The 22,288-nt window shown below is 40.8% G+C and overlaps 1 protein-coding gene across 1 annotated transcript in view; it reads right to left on the reverse strand.

Moving 5' to 3' along the window:
* Nucleotides 1-4,295: 4,295 nt before the first annotated feature.
* Nucleotides 4,296-22,288, reverse strand: part of PUS7 (pseudouridine synthase 7) — a 60,265-nt gene continuing 42,272 nt past the window's right edge. Inside the window, exons 10-16 of the mRNA XM_053608602.1 lie at nucleotides 19,860-19,921; nucleotides 18,455-18,615; nucleotides 15,744-15,870; nucleotides 11,945-12,046; nucleotides 7,637-7,766; nucleotides 5,462-5,553; nucleotides 4,296-4,561 (exon numbers count right to left, since the gene is read on the reverse strand). Of these exons, the coding sequence (XP_053464577.1) occupies nucleotides 4,425-4,561; nucleotides 5,462-5,553; nucleotides 7,637-7,766; nucleotides 11,945-12,046; nucleotides 15,744-15,870; nucleotides 18,455-18,615; nucleotides 19,860-19,921 (811 nt within the window). The 3' untranslated portion in view covers nucleotides 4,296-4,424. The remainder of the gene's footprint in view (nucleotides 4,562-5,461; nucleotides 5,554-7,636; nucleotides 7,767-11,944; nucleotides 12,047-15,743; nucleotides 15,871-18,454; nucleotides 18,616-19,859; nucleotides 19,922-22,288) is intronic.

The following is a 22,288-nucleotide window of genomic DNA, read 5'->3' on the forward strand; positions in this document are numbered from 1 at the left end:
GTAGAGACAAAGTCTTACTATTGCTTAGGCTGGTCTGGAACTCTTGGGCTCAAGGTATCCTCCCAGCTCAGCCTCCCAGAATGTTAGGATTATAGATGTGAGCCACTGTGTCTGGAGAATTTCAAATTTTACTCAAATTTAAGTAGTCCCATGTAGTTAGCGGCTGCTGTGTTGGCCAGTACCAGTCTAAAGCCGGTACTCAAGTGTGTGCAGATCAGCAGCAAATATACCCTCTGGGAGTTGGTTAAAAATACAGTATTTCAGGCTCAGTGCCTGTAGCTCAGCAGCTAGGGCACCAACCACATACACCAGAGCTGGTGGGTTCAAATCCAGCCCAGGCCTGCCAAACGACAACTACAATGAAAAAATAGCTGGGCACCTATAGTCACAGCTACTTGGGAGTCTGAGGCAAGAGAATCACTTAAGCCCAAGAGTTTGAGGTTACTGTGAGCTGTGACGCCACGGAACTCTACCCAGGGCGATAGCTTTAGACTCTGTCTCAAACAAAAAAAAAACAGTATTTCAGATTTGGAGTTCCTGAAATACATCTTACAATTTAAGATAATCACCAGGTGATTCCTATGCACCTTAAAATTTGAAAAGCACTTTGTCTATTTACTTATTTATTTTTGGAGACAGAATTTATGTTGCCCTCCGTAGAGTGCTGTGACATTATAGCTTACAGCATCCTCCAACTCCAGCTCTTGGACTAAGGCAATCCTCTTGCCTCAGCCTCCAAAGTAGCTGGGACTACAGGCGCCTGCCACAACGCCCAGTTATTTTTTTGTTGCAGGCATCATTGTGTTTAGCTGGCTCAGGCTAGGTTTGAACCTCCCAGCCTCGGTGTATGTGGCCAGTGCTGTATGTAACCACTGTGCTACGGGTGCCGAGCCTAGGGGGTCTTATTTAAATACAATGAAATTCCTAAAATTATATGAGAAGTTTGTATACACACACTTTCCTGTTTTCCTGCACTTCCCCTGCCCCCGATTTTTTCTTTTCTTTTTTGAGACACAGCCTCAGGATGTCGCCCTGGGTAGAGGGCTGTGGCATCACAGCTCATAGCAACCTCCAACTCCTGGGCTTAAGCGATTCTCCTGCCTCTGCCTCCCAAGTAGCTGGGACTACAGGCACCCACCACAACACCCAGCTATTTTTTTGGTTGCAGCTATCGTTGTTTGGCGGGCCGGAGCTGGATTCAAAACCCGCCAGCTCAGGTGTATGTGGCTGGCGCTTTAGCCGCTTGAGCCACAGGTGCCGAGCCCCCTCCCCGACTTTCTAAAGTGTTCATGATCCAAAATTGAGAAGTTCTTATTTCTTATTATTTTAGAGACAGGGGTCTTGCTATGTTGCCGAGGCTAGCCTCAAACTCCTGGGCTCAGGAAATTCCCTTACCTCTGCCTCCCAAGTAGCTGGGATTACAGGCGCACACTATTACACCTAACTCTCAAGCAGTTTTATCCTCCAGGAATGTAGCCCCCCAAAGTAGGAAAGCTGATTTCAATCAACACAGAAAACCTTTAAAGTAATCCCTTGCTGTTCAAGGAAACTCTTTTCAATTTAAGAAGAACAGAAACTGGTAGTACAGGACTTCGCAGTTCTTCCATTGTGCTTTCACTTCATTATGTCTGAAGCAAAAAAACTACCGTTACACTCCCAGCTTCTGTTTCAAAAAGGACATATGTCTCTTATTGTACCCTCAATGAATCCCCAACAATAAAAAAAAAAAAGAAGAAAAAAAAAAAAAAGGACATATGTCTCAACACAGACTGGTAGTTATGAAACATATATTCTATTTTGTATTACTCACACACATATACTTATTTCTTTAGTGCAAATTGAGCACACAAGGTGTTCCTTCCAGTGCAAATACCTATTGGTGCTAATTTGTACCACCTAGAACAATTGTTGAAGTTTCTGGTACTGATGCAGTTGCTATCCATTTTTTGGCTGATTCACAAGTCAACTGGGAATTTTTTTACTAGTATGATGGCAGTCTAGTTACTACCTACAAGAAACCACGAATAGAAATATTTGAAAGTATGATCTTGTTATTTAGCTTTCTTTTCCTAAGGAAACAGTTTTTATGTTCCTTTATTATTTCTCTTAGGCAAAAATTAGAAAACAATGATAATTTTGTGTTGAGAATGAGGTTGCTTTCAGGCTTTGTAAACTTGCCTCAGACAAACTTCCTCCTTTTGTTAACAGAAATTGTTCTGACTTCTATGCAAAGGCAATGATTTATTCTGGTTGACTAAATCTCTAGAATTGATGATATGTCCCTGAGTCTCAAAATGGCTTGAAGAATTCACTGTGGATCATTATTTTTCCACTAATTTTTAAGAGACATGTACAAACTACCATTTGTGTTAACATAGCCAGGAAAAACCAGCTCATCCTATGGAGCTGTATGTATTTACTCAGATAAAGTTTAGTTTAGCTTCATTTTTTCTTTTTGGAATGCAAATTTATACTGGCTGAACATCCCAAATCTGAAAGTCTCAAATCCCAAATGGTTCTAAATCCAAAACATTAAAAAACTTTTATGTGTTTAGAGATAAGGTCTGGTATGTGGCTTTGATCTTTTGGGCTCCCACCCCCAGCCTCTGGAGTAATTACAGGCACACCACCTAACCTGCCAAAAATATAAAACTTCTGGAGTCCCAAAAAGACAATCAAAGGAAATACTCATTAGAACATTTCAGATTTTGGATTTTCAAATTTAGGATGCTGAATTGCTAAGTATAAGTGTATATATTCTAAAATCTGAAATACTTCTGGTCCAAGCATTTTGGATACTCAACTTGTAAATGCATAACTGATGAATACAATTACAATAGGAAGACTTAGGTTCCTTCATAAATAACTGTCATTAATCAGTCTGATGAAGGAGAAAAACAGGAAAGTACAGATAAGACTACTATACATTTAATAAATTTGACTTTTGTAGGACAAGATTCCTTAGAAACAAGCCAGACAAAAGGATAATTTATCATGATATTTCCAATTCTTTTTTAAACTCAGCATTGTGGTGGACATCATTAAAATAAAAGGGTTGAAAAACAGTTCTCCACTTGTTTCCACTGCCAGATAACTACTGACAAAGGCCTTTCTCATTCCCTTGGTGGGATATTCCTGGTATGGCAGCTCTTCTCCATTGCCCCTTTCTTCTCCAGAAAGCACACTGGAAGGCTGCTGAGTGATGCCATTGTAAGGACAACCTTGAGTCCAGCCCAACAGTCTCCCACTGGAGACTTAAGACTGTTCTCATATCTCACACCTAAGTAAGACACACCTTTGTGTCAACACCGTTTCTGAGAATCCCTCACTGGCTTAGTTCCTTACCATTAGTCAGGCCAGAGATTCTTATTTACATTCAGTTTTATATATTTATTTGACTTATTTACATAACCAGTAGAAAGGTAATTTTAAAAATATTTATTACATTCACTTCTAGAAATGATAGAAAATTAAAATTGGTACAAATAATTAACTTTGGAAAGGCATATTTATCCTTTCACACCAGAGCAGTCTTATGCAATGCCACAAATAGAAATACCTAAGCTTTTGATGACAAAGGGTAAATACTGAGGACAGAAGGAGCCCCTATAAATTTTTAGTTTTCTTCTCTGCCAGTGTTTATTTTTGAGCAAATCCCAGTCCAGTGGAAAGAGTTCTGAACACAAAAGGCACCTAGAGTAAAAAGTAGATCTTAACTATTAAAAACAGCTACATGTGTTTATACCAAGGAAAAAGACCCTATCAACGCAACCCTCCTGCACAATACAGATAATATAAATGCAAATGGCATCACAACTAAAGTCTATAAAGGTTCACCTGAATCTGGTATGTGAACTATAAAGATTTACCTGAATCTGGTATGTGAACTGGATAATGCCAATCACTTTTGTGTCTATAAACCTGTAGATGTTTTATAATTTAAATCAGCATGAGTACTATCTCTATAATCATAGGAGGGGGCTCTCCAATTATTGACCCATACTCCAGATTTGTTTTGTTGCATTTGCTCTTAAAATGCATTGTTGTATATTCCATTTGTGAATATGTTACAAATTCCTGTTTTTCAAGAATCTAGCAAAACCTGGAACTGCTAGTTTAATCTAAAATCCTTCATTATCATAATTAAGCCAGTAAAACTAACATTTTACCATGACTTAAGCACCTGAAGTATATTCTGAGCAATTTATATTTTGTGAGCTAAAATTGGAATCCTCAAAATTTGGGTGTGTGTACAAATACTGCAAATTATTTCTTTAAGCTAATAAAAAACATAAAAAAATACAAATAATCTTTCACTACAAAGATCCAAAATCCACAGACAGGTCTGTACTAAGAGAAAAATGAATAGGAAGCCAGTAAGCAAACACTTGTCTGCATTTCCTGATCTGTGGACCAGGTATGAGTCAGCGGAGCCAGGTTGTATTCAGCTGGGTCTGGTTCTTGATGCTGGTATCCATTTTTAGCACTTCTCGAATGGCCATGGTAGCATAAGTAGAAGGAGGAAGGGAAAAATCCATTTTCAGAGCTCTGTATTTGCCTTCTGTCAGGCAAGAAAGAAGAGAATGGTCAGAAAATGAAGGCAGCTGCAGACAGACTGGAGAGAGTCATATAATCTCTATACAAATACAAAGAACTGTGCTCTTTTCTTTAGGTTCCTCCTCCCAAGGGGCCGCAGAGAATGCAACCATGGAAGTAAGAGATCCGTGTGTGTACAAACCAGCTGAATGGTTACGGTAATTCTATCCTGGAACTTTCATAAAAGGACAGATGACAGAAGAGCATGAGAGAGAAATGCATGTAAGTTTTAAAAAAATTAGGGCATGGGGAAAACAGGGAAAAAAAAAGAATGAATATTAAATTCTTTAGACTTCCTGAATTTTTTTTTTTTTTTTTGAGACAGAGCCTCAAGCTGTCGCCCTGGGTAGAGTGCTGTGGCTTCACAGCTCACAGCAACCTCCAACTCCTGGGCTCAAGTGAGTCTCCTGCCTCAGCCTCTCAAGTAGCTGGGACTACAGGCGCCCACCACAACGCCCGGCTATTTTTTGTTGCAGCCGTCAATTGTTGTTTGGTGGGCCTGGGCTGGATTCGAACCTGCCAGCTCAGGTGTATGTGGCTGGCGCCTTAGCCACTTGAGCCACAGGTGCCAAGCCTCTTCCTGAATTTTCGCTCAATTTTTTTAACTCTGTGGGGGATGGGGAGGAAATATTCAATCACCTAATATCATAATCATCTATAACATTCATTCATTTTCAGGGAGATCTGCTATTTTAGTTACTGACCAGCTATAATCATGAAAGTAAGGTTTAAAAATATAAAACAGAAATCATAGAGTGAGTGGGTGATAGTGGTGATTATCAGAGCAGTTTTAAAAAAAAATTCTTATTTTTGTATGAGAACACATTTCAAAGTTGACACAGAGCTGATGACTGAGTAAACTTACCAGAAGCAAAAACTGGTGGTGGCTTCCCTTCTAGATTGTCTAAATCTGTGTTGAAAAGTGGAATTTTGGGATCATCATATGCAACAACTTCCCTTCAAAACACATAAAATAAAAGGTACTAAGTCAGTCATTACCATTTGTTTAGTAGCTGGTAATCCCAGCACTTTGGGAGACTGAGGTGGGAGGATTGCTTGAGGCCAAGAGTTCAAGATTAGCCTTGGCAACATAGCAAGATCCCTTCTCTACAAAACATACAAAACTTAGGTGGGCATGGTGCCATACAGCTATTATAGTCTCAGCTACTGGGGAGGCTGAGGCAAGAGGATTGCTTGGGTCCAGGAGTTGGAGGTTGCTGTGAACTATGATGATGGTGCTGCATTCCAGGCGTGGCAAAAGAGTGAGAACCCTTCCCTCCAGACCTCCCGTTTCAAAAAAATGACGTATGTCTATTGTAAATAATTATAGTAGGACTCTTCAAAAACAGAACAAGGCCAGATTTTTTCTTTCTTTTTTTTTTAAGACAGACTTTCACTCTGTCGACCTGGGTAGAGTATCGTGGCATCATAGCTTTCAGCAACCTCAAACTCTCAGGCTCAAGTGATCCTCTTGTCTCAGCTGGGACTACAGGCGTCTGCCACAATGCCCAGCTAGTTTTTCTATTTTTGTAGTAGAAGTGGGATCTCACTCTTGCTCAGGCTGGTCTCGAACTCCTAAGCTCAGGATCCAATTACCTCGGCCTCCTGGAGTGCTGGATTACAGGTGTAAATCACCGAGCCTGGCCCCAGGGCCAGATTTTGTTTTATTTTATTTTTTATTTTTTAATTTTCTTTAGAGATGAAGTCTTACTCTGTTGCCCTCGGTACAGTGCTGTGGCGTCACAGCTCAGAGCAAAATCCATCTCTTGGGCTTAGGTGATTCTCTTGCTCCAGCCTCCTGAGTAGCTGGGACTACAGGCGCCCGCCACAACACCTGGCTATTTTTTGTTGCAGTTTGGCAGGGGCTGCCACCCTTGGTATATGGGGCCAGATTTTATATTTAACTTATGCCTTTATATTATTATATAGCAAGATCACACATGATGCCAGCCTATGTAAAAGTCATAAAATGTTTCCCAAGGATAGAATGTCTTTATATGAAGTTGGTAAATACTAATCTTCACTTTGCACAGCAGTAATCAAATTAATCACAGCATTTACATTTTCTCCAGAGTGGGAAAGACAAAGTCCAACTGTGTAGATCTCTTGCCCACAATCCCCAAGAAGAAGGAAGAGAGAGTGAGAAAAAGAGAAGAACAGAAAGGGACAGAAAGAGAATTTCCTGGCAATGGGCAACCAATTCAGGATTTTATTTTTTAATTATCAAATAAAATTTGACAATATTGGATATTAAAATATTTTTTAAACTAAAATAATTTTAAATGAATTAGCACAGATTATCTTTTTTTCTCTTTAGAAACAATATATTAAAACAACCATATTAGTGTTTGGAATTCACAGCTAATACTGAGTAAGGTAACTTGCAAATTTCTAAACAAATCTCAAGTTTTTCAGAAATGGAGAAAAAGTTCATTCTATATACACTTCTTCAATAATTCTTGCCAACAAAATGTAAATGAAGTCACTTTCACTGTATGTTTACATGCAAAACAATTTATTTCTTGATGATTTGAAAAATACCAAATAGTAGCGATAGTGATAATAATAGTAATAATAATACTAATTAATAGCAACATAAAATATTTGTATACTGGACTCTGAGTACTAAAAAATAAAGTTACTGCATCACTTAACAATGGGGCATACATTCTGAGAAATGTATGGCTGGGCAATTTTGTCACTGTGCAAACACGGAGTGTACCCACACAACCTAGATGTTTATAGTTTACCACACACCTAGGCTATATGATACAGCCTGTTGCTCCTAGGTTTCAAACCTGTACGGTGTGTTACTGTACAGAACAGTGCAGGCAGTTTTAACAAAATGGCAAGCATCTGTATGTCTAAACATAGAAAAGGTACAGCAAAAATACAGTGTAATTTTATGAGACTACTGTCATACACGTGGTCCGTTGTTGACCAAAACTTCAGTTATGTCGTACATGACTAATTTATGTGAAACAAAGCTTAAAACTTTCTATAGTAATTCAGTTCTAATTCATTTCAGACTATTACTCACCAGCTAACATTCTGAGGACGAATAATGATCTTTCGGTAGGCCCCTGATAAGGAATAGTCTCGAATTCTATGTCTCATGTTGTCAATATCAAGGTTGTCTGCTGTTAGCATTTCTCTGTAGGCATCTCTAACTAACGTAAAACACAAAAAGTTAATTGGAATGCAGCCTATCAACAAGTTACCCTGAGGTTGATCACAAATAGAGTACCATGTAAACTAAGTTAGGTCACCTCAATTTATAAGCCAAATTTATCCTCTGGAATCAAAACTTAGTGACTTAGTAACAAGGATGAGAGGGTACCTCTGCCTTTGGTTTAGCCAATTTGTAAATGATCTTTGCAACCAGCCATAGTACTTACGGTGTAAGTAAGGGTCTCAGGCTACAAAAGGCCATTTTATCCAAAGTTGCTAAACTACAATTTGTATGTGCTCAGAGTTGGAAAACATTATACACAGAGGCTTCAAACTCTCTCTGAAGAGGTAGTTAAATATAAATGCGTAAAAATAAGAGACCTTGAAAAACCATCTGTCTCACCCTCGCACCTGATGTAGAATCTTCTTTATAATATGGAAGAAGGACCGTTCTCCAGCCTTTGCTAGCATGCTGTCATTTGGAAGGAAGCACTTCTTTGTAAGGGACTGAATTATTATAAAATTCTTCCTATTCTAAGCTGAAATCCATTTTTCTTGTAACTTTTGTTAATTGCTTTGGAATACAGTGGATTAACTGTCCTCTTCCACATCTATTCCTAAGTACTGGACCATTTTAGCCACATTTTCTCTAAGCCAAAAAATGGTCCCCTCAATTATCCTCCCTTGACATTTTTGAATTTCCCATCAAACTCTTCATCTACCTCAGGGCAAAAAGCTTATGTTCAACAATAACTGCATATGCTTTTAGACTTTATATCGATTACTATCAAACTGGCCCTCTTCCATCTGCCCATTTAATGATTGGGCATAAAGGTGAGAATATGCACACAACTTTATTAAAATGTGTTCTGCAGTTTTTTTTAAAAATACTTTTCAGCCAGGCATGGTGGCTCATGCCTATAATCCTAGCACTCTGGGAACCCGAGGCAGGAGGATTTCCTGAGCTCAGGAGTTCCATATCAGCCTGAGTAAAAGCCAGATCCCTGGCTCTCCTAAAAATAGAAAAATCAGCTGGGTACTGTGGCAGACACTTGTAGACCCAGCCACTTGGGAGGCTGAGGCAGGAGGATTGCTTGAACCCAGGAGTCTGAGGTTGTTGTGAGCTGGGCTAATGCCATAGCACTCTAGCCTGGGCAACAGAGTGAGACTGTCTCAAAAGAAAACAAAACATTTTTCTCTGCTATATTGCACAGGCTAGTCTTAAAACAAAGCTTTTTTCAAATAATTATTTTGTTTTACACTATTTGCAAATATAAACAGATTTCTTTACTCAAATTATTCGTTAAAAATGTTAGGTAGAACAAGGTCAAAGAAAGATGCCCCACACACTGAGAAGAGGGATTCCTAAATTGAGCCTTACTGCATACTAGGTATAACGTGTTATGTATCTAAACGCTAGAAATATCACTCATCCTGTTTATGAGTCCCCATCTTGGCTACCAGGTTTTCATTAACACCTTTGTCAAAAGTTTTGCTTTTATTTTTATTTTTTGAGACAGAGTCTCACTATTTAGCCCTTGGTAGAGTGCCGTTATTACAGCTCACAGCAACCTCAAACTCTTGGCTTAAGCGATTCTTGTGCCTCAGCCTCCCAAGTAGGTGGGACTACAGGCGCCTGCCACAACACCCGGCTATTTTTTGTTGCACTTGTCATTGTTGTTTAGCTGGCCTGGGCCAGGTTTGAACCCACCACCCTCGGTGCATGTGGCCGGTGCTATAACCACTATGCTATGGGTGCTGAGCCAAGGCTTTGCTTTTAATTTAGATTCTAATTGATACTGCCCACATTCCTGAGGGATAATAAAAAAAGAGAGAAAGAATATTTGCTTCTTTCTTGTGATGACTTTATTTTGGGTGTCCACTTAACTGGCTTAAGTAGTTAGTGGGTGAAATGTTATTTATTCCGCAGGGTTCAGCATGAGTGCACTGTATCAGGTGTGTCTGTGATGGTATTTCCAAGGTGACTGGCATGTGTGTCGGTGGACTGAGTGGAGAATTTCTACCCTCAGTGGGGGTAGGCACCAGCTAATAAGCTGAGGCCCTGAATAGAACAAAAAGGAGGACAAAGGGCAAATTCTATACTTCCACCCCCAGAGCAGGGATGGCCTTCTTTTGCCCTAGGATGCGTGCCCCAGGTTCTGAGGCCTTCAGCTTCAGACCAAGAGTCACACCATTGGCTTTCTTGGTTCTCAGGCCTTCATAGGTGGACTGAAATTGTAGACAGGCTGTTGTGGGACTTCCTGGCCTCCATAATCAAATGAGCCAATACCCCTCCTGAATAATCCCTTTTCATCTCTTTCTCTTTTGGATCTGCGTCTCTGCAGAACCCTGACTAAAACAGAGAGGAAGCATGGTTCGTGGTATCCTAGTGCCTTCCTGCTCACTTGTTCCTGGTGCAGCTCTCCTTGGTTCCTAACCAGGGCAGGCAGATCATAGCCCTCCCTTATGCACCGTATTCATTCTCCTCTCTTCCTCTCCTCTCCCCTCAGTAAAATCAAACATGTTAAGTATTATAATTTGGTTCAGTTAATTAATGCATAAATGAGAGATTACTATTTATCCTTTCTAGAAATACAGTATTTGCATTTATCCAAGAAGGGCATTAATCCTAATCATGCTCTAATTCATAGAATTTCAAGGAATAGAACACTGACTGACAAGTAAAATAATTCTGGCTTCTGGAGAAAAAAGATATTTTAACAAGAAAACACCACATATAGGGTGGCGCCGATGGCTCAAAAGAGTAGGGCGCCAGCCCCATATGCCGGAGGTGGTGGGTTCAAACCCAGCCCTGGCCAGAAACTGCAAAAAAAAAAAAAAAAAAAAGAAAGAAAACACCACATATAGGTCACTCCTGGCTAGGATTAAACTTCCAGAGTCAGAGCATATCTTATGGGTAGATATGCTTTCGTTTCTCAGTTTTGGAATCCATGAACAATAAAAGCTCCAATTTCTCCCCTCAAAATAGTACCCATAAAGGTAACAGAAGTAATTCTCTTAGCCTCTAAAGAATGGGAAATAAAGGTAGGGTTTTCTAATTTTTCACTTTAATAAACTTCTGTTCCTGTTGACTCTTTATACACCATGAGCACATAGTACTTACATGGTTCATAAAAAAGGTTTTAAAAAGGCAATGTTTATTGTACCCTCAGTGTATCCCCAACAATAAAGAAAAAAAAAAAAAAAGAAAAAGGCAATGTTGGCTTAGTGCCTATAGCTCAGTGAGTAGGGCGCCGAAGCTGGTGGGTTAGAGCCCAGTCTGGGCCTGCTAAACAATGACAACAGCAACCAAAAAATAACTGGGCGTTGTGGTGGGCACCTGTATTACCAGCTACTCGGGAGGCTGAGGCAAGAGAATCACTTAAGCCCAAGAGTTTGAGGTTGCTGTGAGATGTGACGTCACGGCATTCTACCCAGGGTGACGTAGTTAGACTCTGTTTCCGCCCTCCCCCCATCCATCTATTTTCTCAAAGACTCTATACTCTACTCACCCTAATACAAATTTTAATGAATTTCAGAAATCTAAGTAACAATAAGAATACTATTACTAATATTAATATCACCAACTCTACCATCTAGTGTCTCAGTTTTTGGGGTTTTTTGAGACAGTGCCATAGCATCATCGCTCACAGCAACCTCATACTCCTGGGCTCAAGCGATTCTCTTGCCTCAGCCTCCTAAGTAGCTGGGACTATAGGCACCCACCACAACGCCAGGCTATTTTTAGAGATGGGAGTCTCGCTCTAGGTCAGGCTGTTCTCGAACTCATGAGATCAGGTAGTCAGCCTGCCCCGGCCTCCCATAGTGCTGGGATTATAGGTGTGAGCCACCATGCCTGGCCTTAGTTTTTTAATTTAATATACAGTGGAACTTCCATAGTTAACCACCTCCCTACACTTACCATTTCCTAAAGTTGACCTAATTTTCACAGACCAGACACGCATCACATGTACATATCAGTATAGCAGGCCTAGTTCCTTATGTTGACCACCTCCATACGTTGACTAGTGTGTTACAGTCCCTTGGGTGGTCAACTTATACAGAAGTTCTGCTATATAGTTAAGGTACTAATTTCTTTTCCTTTCTCCACTCTTGGCTGCTAGTGGTTTAATTATGTTAAACTTGTTTTAACTATTTTCCTCTACAAGGAACTTACTTTTATGCTTTGGGTAGATAACATCGAAACCAGGCAAGGGCATTACCACATCATGGATGGAGTAATTGTTAACATCTTCTTCCTCAATATAGGTGGCTGTGGCTGCAAATTCATGAGTAAACAATAAATGAAGAAAAATTAAGGAAACAGACAATATTTTCATGAGTTCAATCTTCTAAAATTATACACATCCAAGCAAGTCAGAAGGAAGTCATAGTTGGTACAGATTCAGTGGCCTTGGGAGTTTAAAGAAATTAAGTTGGGATACATATCCTTTTGTCTTTTCTACTCTACCCAAGAAATAAAAATCAAGAATTTAGAAAAAACAAGTTTGGTTTTTTAGTTTTAAGAGATAGGGTCTGTTGCCCAGGCAGGAATGCAACGGCATGATCACAGCTCATTGTAACCTTCAACTCTTGGGCCAAGCAGTCTTCTCACCTCAGCCTCCTGAAAAAGTAGAATTTTAGAAAATTTAAAAACATTTATCTCTCAGTTACATCCTCATATTTTGGAAATACCAGTTTTTTACAATCAGCTCTTTTACCATTTTTAAATAACACCATCATATATTATTTGCAAAGCCATTGTACTTCAAAATACCATTTGAAAAGCCATCATACGTGGATATATTTTGCTAAAAGAATAAACAATTAAAAAAAAAAACACACAGCAAAACATGGTGGCACATGGAGCCCAGGCATAGTAATCTGAGCACTTTGGGATGCTATGGTGGAAGGAATACTTTGAGAGCAGCCTGGGCAATATAGTGAGACCCCCATCTCCACCAAAAAAGTAAAAAAAAAAAAAATGAGCCAGGTGTGGTGGTGTGTGCTGTAGTGCTAGCTACTGGGTAGGCTGAAGCAGGGGGACTGCTTGAGCCCAGGAGTTTGAGGCTGTAGTGAGCGAAGATCATGCTACTATGCTTCAGCTTGGGTGACAGAAAAAGACCCTGTCTTTAAGAAAAGAAAAAGGGCGGCGCCTGTGGCTCAAGGAGTAGGGCGCCAGTCCCATATGCCAGAGGTGGCAGGTTCAAACCCAGCCCTGGCCAAAAAAGAAAAAAAAAAAAAAAGGCTCGGAGCTCAGTGGTGAGGGTGCCCACCACATGCACTGGCGCTGGTGGGTTCAAACCTGGCCTATATCTACTGAACAAATAACCAACCATAATAACAACAACAACAAATTGCCGGGCGTTGTGGTGGTCACCTGTAGTCCCACCTGCTTGTGAGGCTGAGGTGAGAGAATCGCTTAAGCCCAAGAGTTTGAGGTTGCTGTGAGCTGTGATTCCACAGCATTCTACGTAGGGCAATATAGTGAGACTCTGTCTCAAAAAATAAGGCTCAGCACCTCTGGCTCAAGCAGCTGGGGCGCCAGCGGCGGGTTCAGGGCACTCTACCAGGGGCAACATAACAAGACTATCTCAAAAAAAATCTACACATATATATTTTGTACAGATTATAACACACACACACACACACACACTCTCACTCTCTCTGGGAGGCCAAGGTGGGTGTGGGTGGTTACTTAAGTTCAGGAGTTTGAGACCAGCCTGAGCAAGAACGAGACCTCCTCTTTACTAAAAACAGAAAAACTGAAGCAAGAGGATTGCTTGAGCCCAAGAGTTGGAGGTTGCTGTGAGCTATGATGACGCCATGGCATTCTACCCAGGGTGACAGTGTGAGACACTGTCTTAAAACAAACAACAACAAAAAATTTTTTTTAAAACATACAATAGGGCGGCGCCTGTGGCTCAGTCGGTAGGGCACCGGCCCCATATACCGGGGGTGGTGGGTTCAAGCCCGGCCCCAACCAAACTGCAACCAAAAAAAAAAAAATAAAAAATAAATAAATAAAACATACAATAAAAATTTCTGTACAGGCTCAGTGCCTGTAGCACAGTGGTTATGGCACTGGCCACATATGCTGAGGATGGTGGGTTCGAACCCAGCCTAGGCCAGCTGAACAACAATGACAACTGCAACAAAAAATAGCTAGGTGTTTTGGCGGGCACCTGTAGTCCCAGCCTCTAGGGAGGCTGAGGCAAGAGAATCACTTAAGCCCAAGAGTTTGAGGTTGCTGTGAGCTGTGATGCCATGGCATTCTACCTAGGGCAATATAGTGAGACTCTATCTCAAAAAATAAGGCTCGGCACTTGTGGCTTAAGCAGCTGGGGTGCCAGCTACATACTCCGGAGCTGTGGGTTCAAATCCAGTCTGGGCCTGCCAAACAACAATGACAACTACAACCAAAAAATAGCTGGGCATTGTGTGGGTGCCTGTAGTCCCAGCTACTTGGGAGGCTGAGGCAAAATAATCGCTTAACCCTAAGAGTTTGAGGTTGTTGTGAGCTGTGACACCACTGCACTCTATCCAGGGCAACTGCTTGAGACTCTGTCTCAAAAAAAAATTTTTTTTTCGGGCGGCGCCTGTGGCTCAAGGAGTAGGGCGCCGGTCCCATATGCCGGAGGTGGTGGGTTCAAACCCAGCCCCGGCCAAAAAAAAAAAAAAAAAAAAAAAATTTTTTTCTGTACAAACAATATTAAAACCAATGGATACCTGCAGATAAGTAGCTATGTATTCAGCTAATAGACAGAGAATTACTTTGGATTCAGGTAGACTTGACTCTTTGTTTTTTTTTTTTTTTTGTAGAGAGAGAGTTTCACTGTACCGCCCTTGATAAGAGTGCCGTGGCGTCACACAGCTCACAGCAACCTCTAACTCTTGGGCTTACACGATTCTCTTGCCTCCGCCTCCCAAGCAGCTGGGACTACAGGCACCCACCACAACGCCTGGCTATTTTTCTGTTGCAGTTTGGCCGGGGCTGGGTCCGAACCCGCCACCCTCGGCATATGGGGCCGGCGCCCTACTCACTGAGCCACAGGCGCCGCCTTGACTCTTTGTTTTAACCAGCTGTGGACCTATGGGCAAGTGAGTAAAACTCATCTGAAAAACCTTCACAGTAATACTGTCAGCTTTAAACTAGAAGATGCAAAGGGCTTAGTGCCAAGGCCTGGCACAGTGAGGGCTCCACGGCAGATGGATTATTAGCACCATCTTAAGAACATTTTGGGTACAGTATTCTCTAAACGCCCATTCTATCACACGTAAAGTTAGCTCCAGTCTGCTGTTAGTTTGAAGAAACTCTAAGACAGGCTGACAATAAGCTGAGAGGCTGGAACACTTCCAGAAGTATACATATTTGTGAGACCTGGATTAAAGTTTAGGAAGGGATTTTAGCCATCATTTAGCCCAAATCCTATTCGAGTTGAGAAAAGTGAGGTCCAGAGCAAGTCAGGCACTTAAGCTAGATGTATATTTTTTCATTCAAGACACAAATACAAACTAGCCAATCTGAGGTTATGTAGTCTTCCATCCCAACCTGACTAAACATTTCTTTCTTAACTATTTTATCTTTTTTTTTTTTTTGAAACAGGTTCTCACTCTGTTGCCCAGTATAGAATGCCATAGTGTCAGCCTAACTCACAGCAACCTCAAATTCGTGGGCTCAAGTGATCCTCCTGCCTCAGTCTCCAGAGCAGATGAGAGTATAGTTGACCCTGGTCAATTTTTCTATTTTTAGTTTCAATGGGGTCTCGTTGTTGCTTAGGCTGGTCTTGAACTCTGAGGTTTAGAGATCCTCCTGCCTTGGTCTCCAAGAGTGCTAGGATTCAAGGCATGAGCCACTGCACCTGGTAATCTCTTTCTGACTACTACTAGTAGTAGTCAGGCTGGATTTTAAAGCCACTTGTGTGAAATAGCTGAATCCTAGTTTGGTTGAGTAACAGCACTATTTACATTTTTACCTCCTTTGAGAACAAGGTCCCCAGGAATAGGTTTCAGTCCATGGTCTTCTATCCTCTTGCTCACCATGTTATTCCACACATAGCTTTGATAGCTATGAATATACATCAAGCGATTATTTCTTGGTATCTGAAGTAAAAAAACAAAAAAGCATGAAAAAAATATTCTGAATATAGAAAGTACTGTACTTTCCAAGATATCACGCTTGTTTAGTAGCTATCCTAGTATAGAAAATTATACTTGAAATCTTATTTTACTGCTGGGCGCAGTGGCTCACACCTGTAATCCCAGCAGTGTGGGATGCTGAGGTGGGAGCATTGCTTGAGCTCAGGAGTGCAAGACTTGTCTGAGCAAGAGTGAGACCCTTACTCAACAACATCAAAGAAAACCCAGCCAGGCACCACGGCAAGCACCTGTTATCCCAGCGACTCGGGAGGCTGAGGTAGCAGGATGCCCACAGCCCAAGTCTGAGGTTGCAGTGAGCTAAGATGATGCCACTGCACTCCACTCAGGGCATAGGGTGAGACTCTGTCTCAAAACAAAACAAAACAAAAAAACATTTATTTTACTAATAACTTACAGAAATAGTTACTGATAATAAAACATGGTATGTACATACACCACGGAGTGCTTACTACACAGCCATAAAAAGAAATGAATTAACGTTCTTTACCGCAATTTGGATATAACTAAAGACCAAATTAGCCTAAGTAAAGTACCTCAAGAATGGAAAAACACTGCCAGGCACAGTGGCTCACACTGTAATCCTAGCACTCTGGGAGGCTGAGACTGGAGGAGTGAGACCAGTCTAAGCAAAGGGACACCCTGTCTCTACTAAAAAGACAAAAAATTAGCCGGAGGTGGTGGGGCCTGCTCTTACCTAACAGGTACAAGAAATAGTATTTGCGTGATAGGTACATGTATAGACCCCACTAAAGCATTATAAAAGCTATCCTCGGAGGCTGAGACAGGAGGATTGCTTGATGCAAGAAGTTTAAGACCATCCTGAGCAACAGCAAGACTCTGTCTCTATTTAGGAAAAAAAGCTATTCATGCAACAAAAACATTTGTACCCCCTTGATATTTGGAAATAAATAAATAAATGAAATAGTGACTAATACACAGCATTTTTTTTTTTTTTGAGATAAAGTCATGCTCTGTTGCTCCAGGCTAGAGTGCCATGGCATAGCTCAGAGAAACCTCAAACTCCTGGATTCAAGCGATCCTCTGCCTCAGCCTCCCAAGTAGTGGGATGATAGGTGCCTGCCACAATGCCCAGCTAATTTTTTCTTTTTTCTATTTTTTTTCAGTAGAGACAGGGTTTCACTTTTGCTCAGGCTGGTCAAAACTCCTGAGCTCAAGGGATCCTCTTGATTTCCTAGAGTGCTAAGGATTATAGGTATGAGCCACCACGCCTGGCCCATAGAATTAAATATTAGAGATAGAAGTCCTAAAACTAAGGGGGGGTTATGAGTCATCAGCAGCTGCAGCAACTCACACTTTGTATTTATAATAAGCACCAGCATGCCACTAAAGCGAATGGTAAGGATTTTATACCCTAAATCAAAAATACAGAATTTATACATTAATTATAGAACTGCTTTCTCCCTCCAAATTCTACAGAAAGAGAAAACCTAAGTGATTGAATTGACAACTCATTTCATGTGGCAAGAATCCTGGTTTTTTTTTTGTACATCTGGGGGAAAGTAACTAAGACTTAAGTTTAAGGGTTAAATTTTAATGTATCCTGGATTATGCATACCCAAGTGCTGGCATAGGCTATACTTGCCAACGTGGTACCTACTCTTCAACTACCCTGATGGAAACCAGACTAAAATGCAACTGTTGGCCAGGTGTGGTGGCTCACGCCTACAGAATTATAGAGGAGGCCGAGGCAGGAAGATCGCCTAAGCTCAGGAGTTCAAGACCAGCCTGAGCTATAGAGTGAGACCCCGTCTCTAAAAATAGCCAGGCATTGTAGTGGGCGCCGGTAGTCCCAGCTACTTGGGAGGCTGAGGCAAGAGAATCTCTTGAGCCCAAGAGTTTGAGGTTGCTGTGAGCTAAGACACCACAGCACTCTACTGAGGGTGACCAAGTGAGACTCCGTCTCAAAAATAAATAAATATGCTATGCTAATAAATAAACAGCTATGATTTAATAAAAATAAATAAATAAATAAATAAACACAATAAAATCCAAATGTTTAGACTGCTTATTGCCTTGCATACAAAGGTAGTTTACTGTTCTGGTGATGGCAAATGATCAAGAAATGACTATATAGTAGCTTCTGAATTTCTCAATTACCCAGAGACTGAATTAAATTAAATTTCCCCACTGGAGATCATATTTTCCACATTAACACTATTCTTTTGCTCTCAACATTAATAAGAAATGTCCACATAAAAAAAAAAAAAAGGGCGGCGCCTGTGGCTCAAAGGAGTTGGGCACTGGCCCCATATGCCAGAGGTGGCGGGTTTAGACTCGGTCCTGGCCAAAAACTGCAAAAAAAAAAAAAAAGAAATGCCCACATCCACCCACTCATCACCATTTAGGACACGAATAAGGGTCGCTCAGTTGAAACAGCTCTCAGGGATCACCAAAGGATCCTTAGTTACCTTCTGGTCTCTCAAAATTCAGTAAAACTTTTCAGGATAAAATTTAGAAAGCATTAAAACACCTTAAGTCATTGCCTGACTTCACAAATCACACTCACTATGCCAAATGCAGAGACTATATTCTTCATTCCATATTTTGAAAGTCCTCGAAGCAGCTGCCCTTCCACACACCTTTTGACAGGTAGTTTTCTGAGGGCAGCAGCTGGGTCTTTAGTCTTCGCCCATTCTTCTCTGCATTTAACCAGGTACCCCTTTTCAGCTGGGAAGGAAAAACTATGATTAAACAATTTATCCAATAAACACACCTCAGTAATGTCAAAGTACACTTCAGGGAGAACACGAAATTTGAAAAATGCGATTGGTAGCACAGGTGCGTATGAAGAGCTTTGGCTCACCTGAAAATAGCCAAAAAGCAAAAACATGGGAAATGCATAAGTTTCAGAACTATAGGGCTTTGTCAATATGCTGCCACTCCTGGGCCAACAATAAAAACCATTTACCGTTTATTATCAGAGAAAATTCAACATAAGACAAAAACTTCCTAGTCCTTCCTTCCTTCTCTTTTACTATTCTATTGTCAAATTGAATGGATTATTTTCCTTGAAACTAGATAATTTTATCTTTTATTAGTTTGTAAATGAATAATTAGCCAAAGTATAAATAATTATTTTGACAATTTGTAAAGTAGTAATTAAACCCTTTTCATAAAATATGGTTTTAGAGATCCTCCCAAGTAGCTGGCATTACAGGTATGAGCCTGTGCACCATGTGAAATTAAGTTAGACAAGCTAAAGAGTTAAAAACAGGATATAATTAAATCTTAAATGTATACATAAAGCTTGTGAAAACTACAAAGAAATAACTATACTTTTGTTATAAAAACAAATTTGCGCATATTCTTCATTCAAAACATTCTACTTATTTTCTTTTTCTTTCTTTTGAGACAGAGTTTCACTCTGTCGCCCTGGGTAGAGTGCCACGGCGTCACAGCTCACAGCAACCTCCAACTCCTGAGCTTAGGTGATTCTCTTGCCTCAGCCTCCTGAGTAGCTGGGACTACAGGTGCTCACCACAATGCCCAGCTATTTTTTGTTACAGTTTAGCCGGGGCCAGGTTTAAACCCACCACCCTCGGTATATGGGGCCGGCACCCTACCCACTGAGCTACAGGTGTGGCCCTCTCTAACTTATTTTCTTTCTTTTTTTATTTTATTTTATTTTTTGTAGAGACAGAGTCTCACTTTATGGCCCTCGGTAGAGTGCTGTAGCCTCACACAGCTCACAGCAACCTCCAACTCCTGGGCTTAAGCGATTCTCTTGCCTCAGCCTCCCGAGTAGCTGGGACTACAGGCGCCCGCCACAACGCCCGGCTATTTTTTGGTTGCAGTTTGGCCGGGGCTGGGTTTGAACCCGCCACCCTTGGCATATGGGGCCCGGCGCCTTACTGACTGAGCCACAGGCGCCGCCCTCTAACTTATTTTCTTAAGACGAATTTTATTCTCACCTCCAGAACGGGGTTTCAGTATTAAATCCATGACTTCTGTCCAGGAATTTTGCAGTATAGCCCTAAAATTAAATAGTATTTATTTTGTTTAATTTTGCATTAAGGTAAACTTTAAATGCACAAATCTTTGAAGAGTCAATAAACCATATTAGCTCTTTATTGTTAAACTTAAAAGTAAGCAGAAAACCTATACAAATTTCAAATGTAAATAAAAACTTCAAAAATAAAATTAAATACAATGCTTACTCATAAGATTTAGTATCAACTTCAGTTCTGAATGACTCTAACAGTATAAATACTACTTAGTCATGTTTTAATTTGTTATACATGGTATTATTTATGTAAATCAGAGTAAAGCCTTTATACACCAAAACTTGTTTGAAATTTCTCTACATTAAATACTTCTTGCCCACCTAGGAGAATACATCTGATTTAGCCTTATTATTCTTGCCAAAAGGGAAAATCTTTATTTTTGATGATTGTAAAGTTACATGGTTAAAAATTAAACAGTACATATAAGAAAGGTTACCTGTGATTCAACCTCCAAGAAATTAAAACTGTTAACACTTTAAAGAACGGTGTCAAGGGCGCCCCATAGCTTAGGTGGTAGGGTGTCGGCCACATACATTAGGGCTGGCAGGTTGGAACCCAACCTGGGCCAGCTAAAAGAACAACGACAACTGTAAAAAAAAACAAAATAGCCAGAGGTGGCGCCTGTGGCCCAAAGGGGTAGGGCGCAGGCCCCACATGCCAGATGTGGCGGGTTCAAACCCAGCCCGGAGCAAAAACTGCAAAAAAAAGAAAGAAAAAAAAAATAGCTAGGCATTGTAGCAGATGCCTGTAGTTCCAGCTACTTGGGAGGCTAAGGCAAGAGAACGGCTTTAGCCCAAGAGTTTGAGGTTGCTGTGAGCTGTGATGCCACAACACTCTACCCAGGGTGACAGCTTGAGACTGTCTCAAAAAATAAAAAATAAAAAAATAAAGAAGGCGCGTTCAACCTTTTTTATTCTTTGCAGCATAGTGAAAGAAGAGAGTTGTGTTGGGGCACAAGTTAAATATGCAAACACTAACAAAAGCTGATTAGCAAAAACAGGTTTCTGCATACTTTTCATGATGTGGATGTCTGACACCACATATGAGCAAAAAAAGTTTCACAAAATTAGCATGCAGCTTGTAGGCCACAGGTTGAACACCCCTGCTTAGGAGTGTATTTGTGACTTTTGTGTTACATCTATTAAGTGTATGCAATTTTTCCTTTAGCTTTTATTTTATAATCACCATGTAGGAGTTATATTTTGTGTATTATATCTAAAAAGTTTTCCTTTAAGATTCTGGTCTTGGGAGTATGCTTAGAAAGGCCTTCCCTAACAAAAGAATACAGACATCCTGGCCAGCACAGTAGCTCACGCCTGTAATCCTAGGGTGGACTGCTTGAGCTCAGGAGTTCCAGACCAGCCTGTGTAAGAAGGAGACCTCCGTCTCTACTAAAAATAGGAAAAAAAATCAGCCTGACATTGTGGTGGGCACCTCTAGTCCCAGCTACTTGGGAGGCTGAGGCAGGAGACTGCTTGTCCCCGGGAGTTTGAAAGTTGCTGTGAGTTAGGCTAATGCCACAGCATTTTGGGGGTGGGGGGGGAGGAGGGAGGAAGAGAAGAAAAAAGAAAATCATACAGTATTTTTTTGTTGCTTTGTCAGTTAGCACGAAGTTTTTTTTTTTTGGCCGGGGCTGGGTTTGAACCCGCCACCTCCGGCATATGGGACTGGTGCCCTACTCCTTGAGCCACAGGCGCCGCCCTAGCACGAAGTTTTTAAGGCTTAACAATCTTATAGCATGTGTCAAAAATTTCTTCCATTTAAAGGCTAATATTTCTATTGTTTAGTAGGGACCACATACTGTTCTGATGGACACTTGGGTTGTGAATAATGCTATTATGAACATGGGTGTATACATATCTATTTGAATTTCTATTTTCATTTCTTTTGGGTATATGCACGCAAGTGGAATTACTGGATCATAACATAATCTATGTATAATTTTTTTGGAGGTTTTTGGCTGGGGCTGGGTTTGAACCAGCCACTTCTGGAATATGGGGCCAGCGCCCTACCCCTTTGAGCCACAGGCACCGCCCAATCTATGTATATTTTTTTAAAGAATCATATTGTTTTCTACCATGGCTGCTTCATTTTACATTTCCATGAGCCAAGCACAAGGTTCCGATTTTTCCACATTTTTACCAACACTATTATTTTGATAATAGCCACCCTTATGAGTACAAAATGATATCTCATGGTGGGTTTTAAAAAATTTTGATAGATTCGGAGGGAGGGGGGTGGGGCCTTGGTGTGTGTCACACTTAATGGGGGCAAGACATGACTGCAAGAGGGACTTTACCTAACAATTGCAATCAGTGTAACCTGGCTTATTGTAC

Source organism: Nycticebus coucang, chromosome 11 (assembly GCF_027406575.1).
Source record: "Nycticebus coucang isolate mNycCou1 chromosome 11, mNycCou1.pri, whole genome shotgun sequence".
In the NCBI taxonomy this organism is placed as follows: domain Eukaryota; kingdom Metazoa; phylum Chordata; class Mammalia; order Primates; family Lorisidae; genus Nycticebus; species Nycticebus coucang.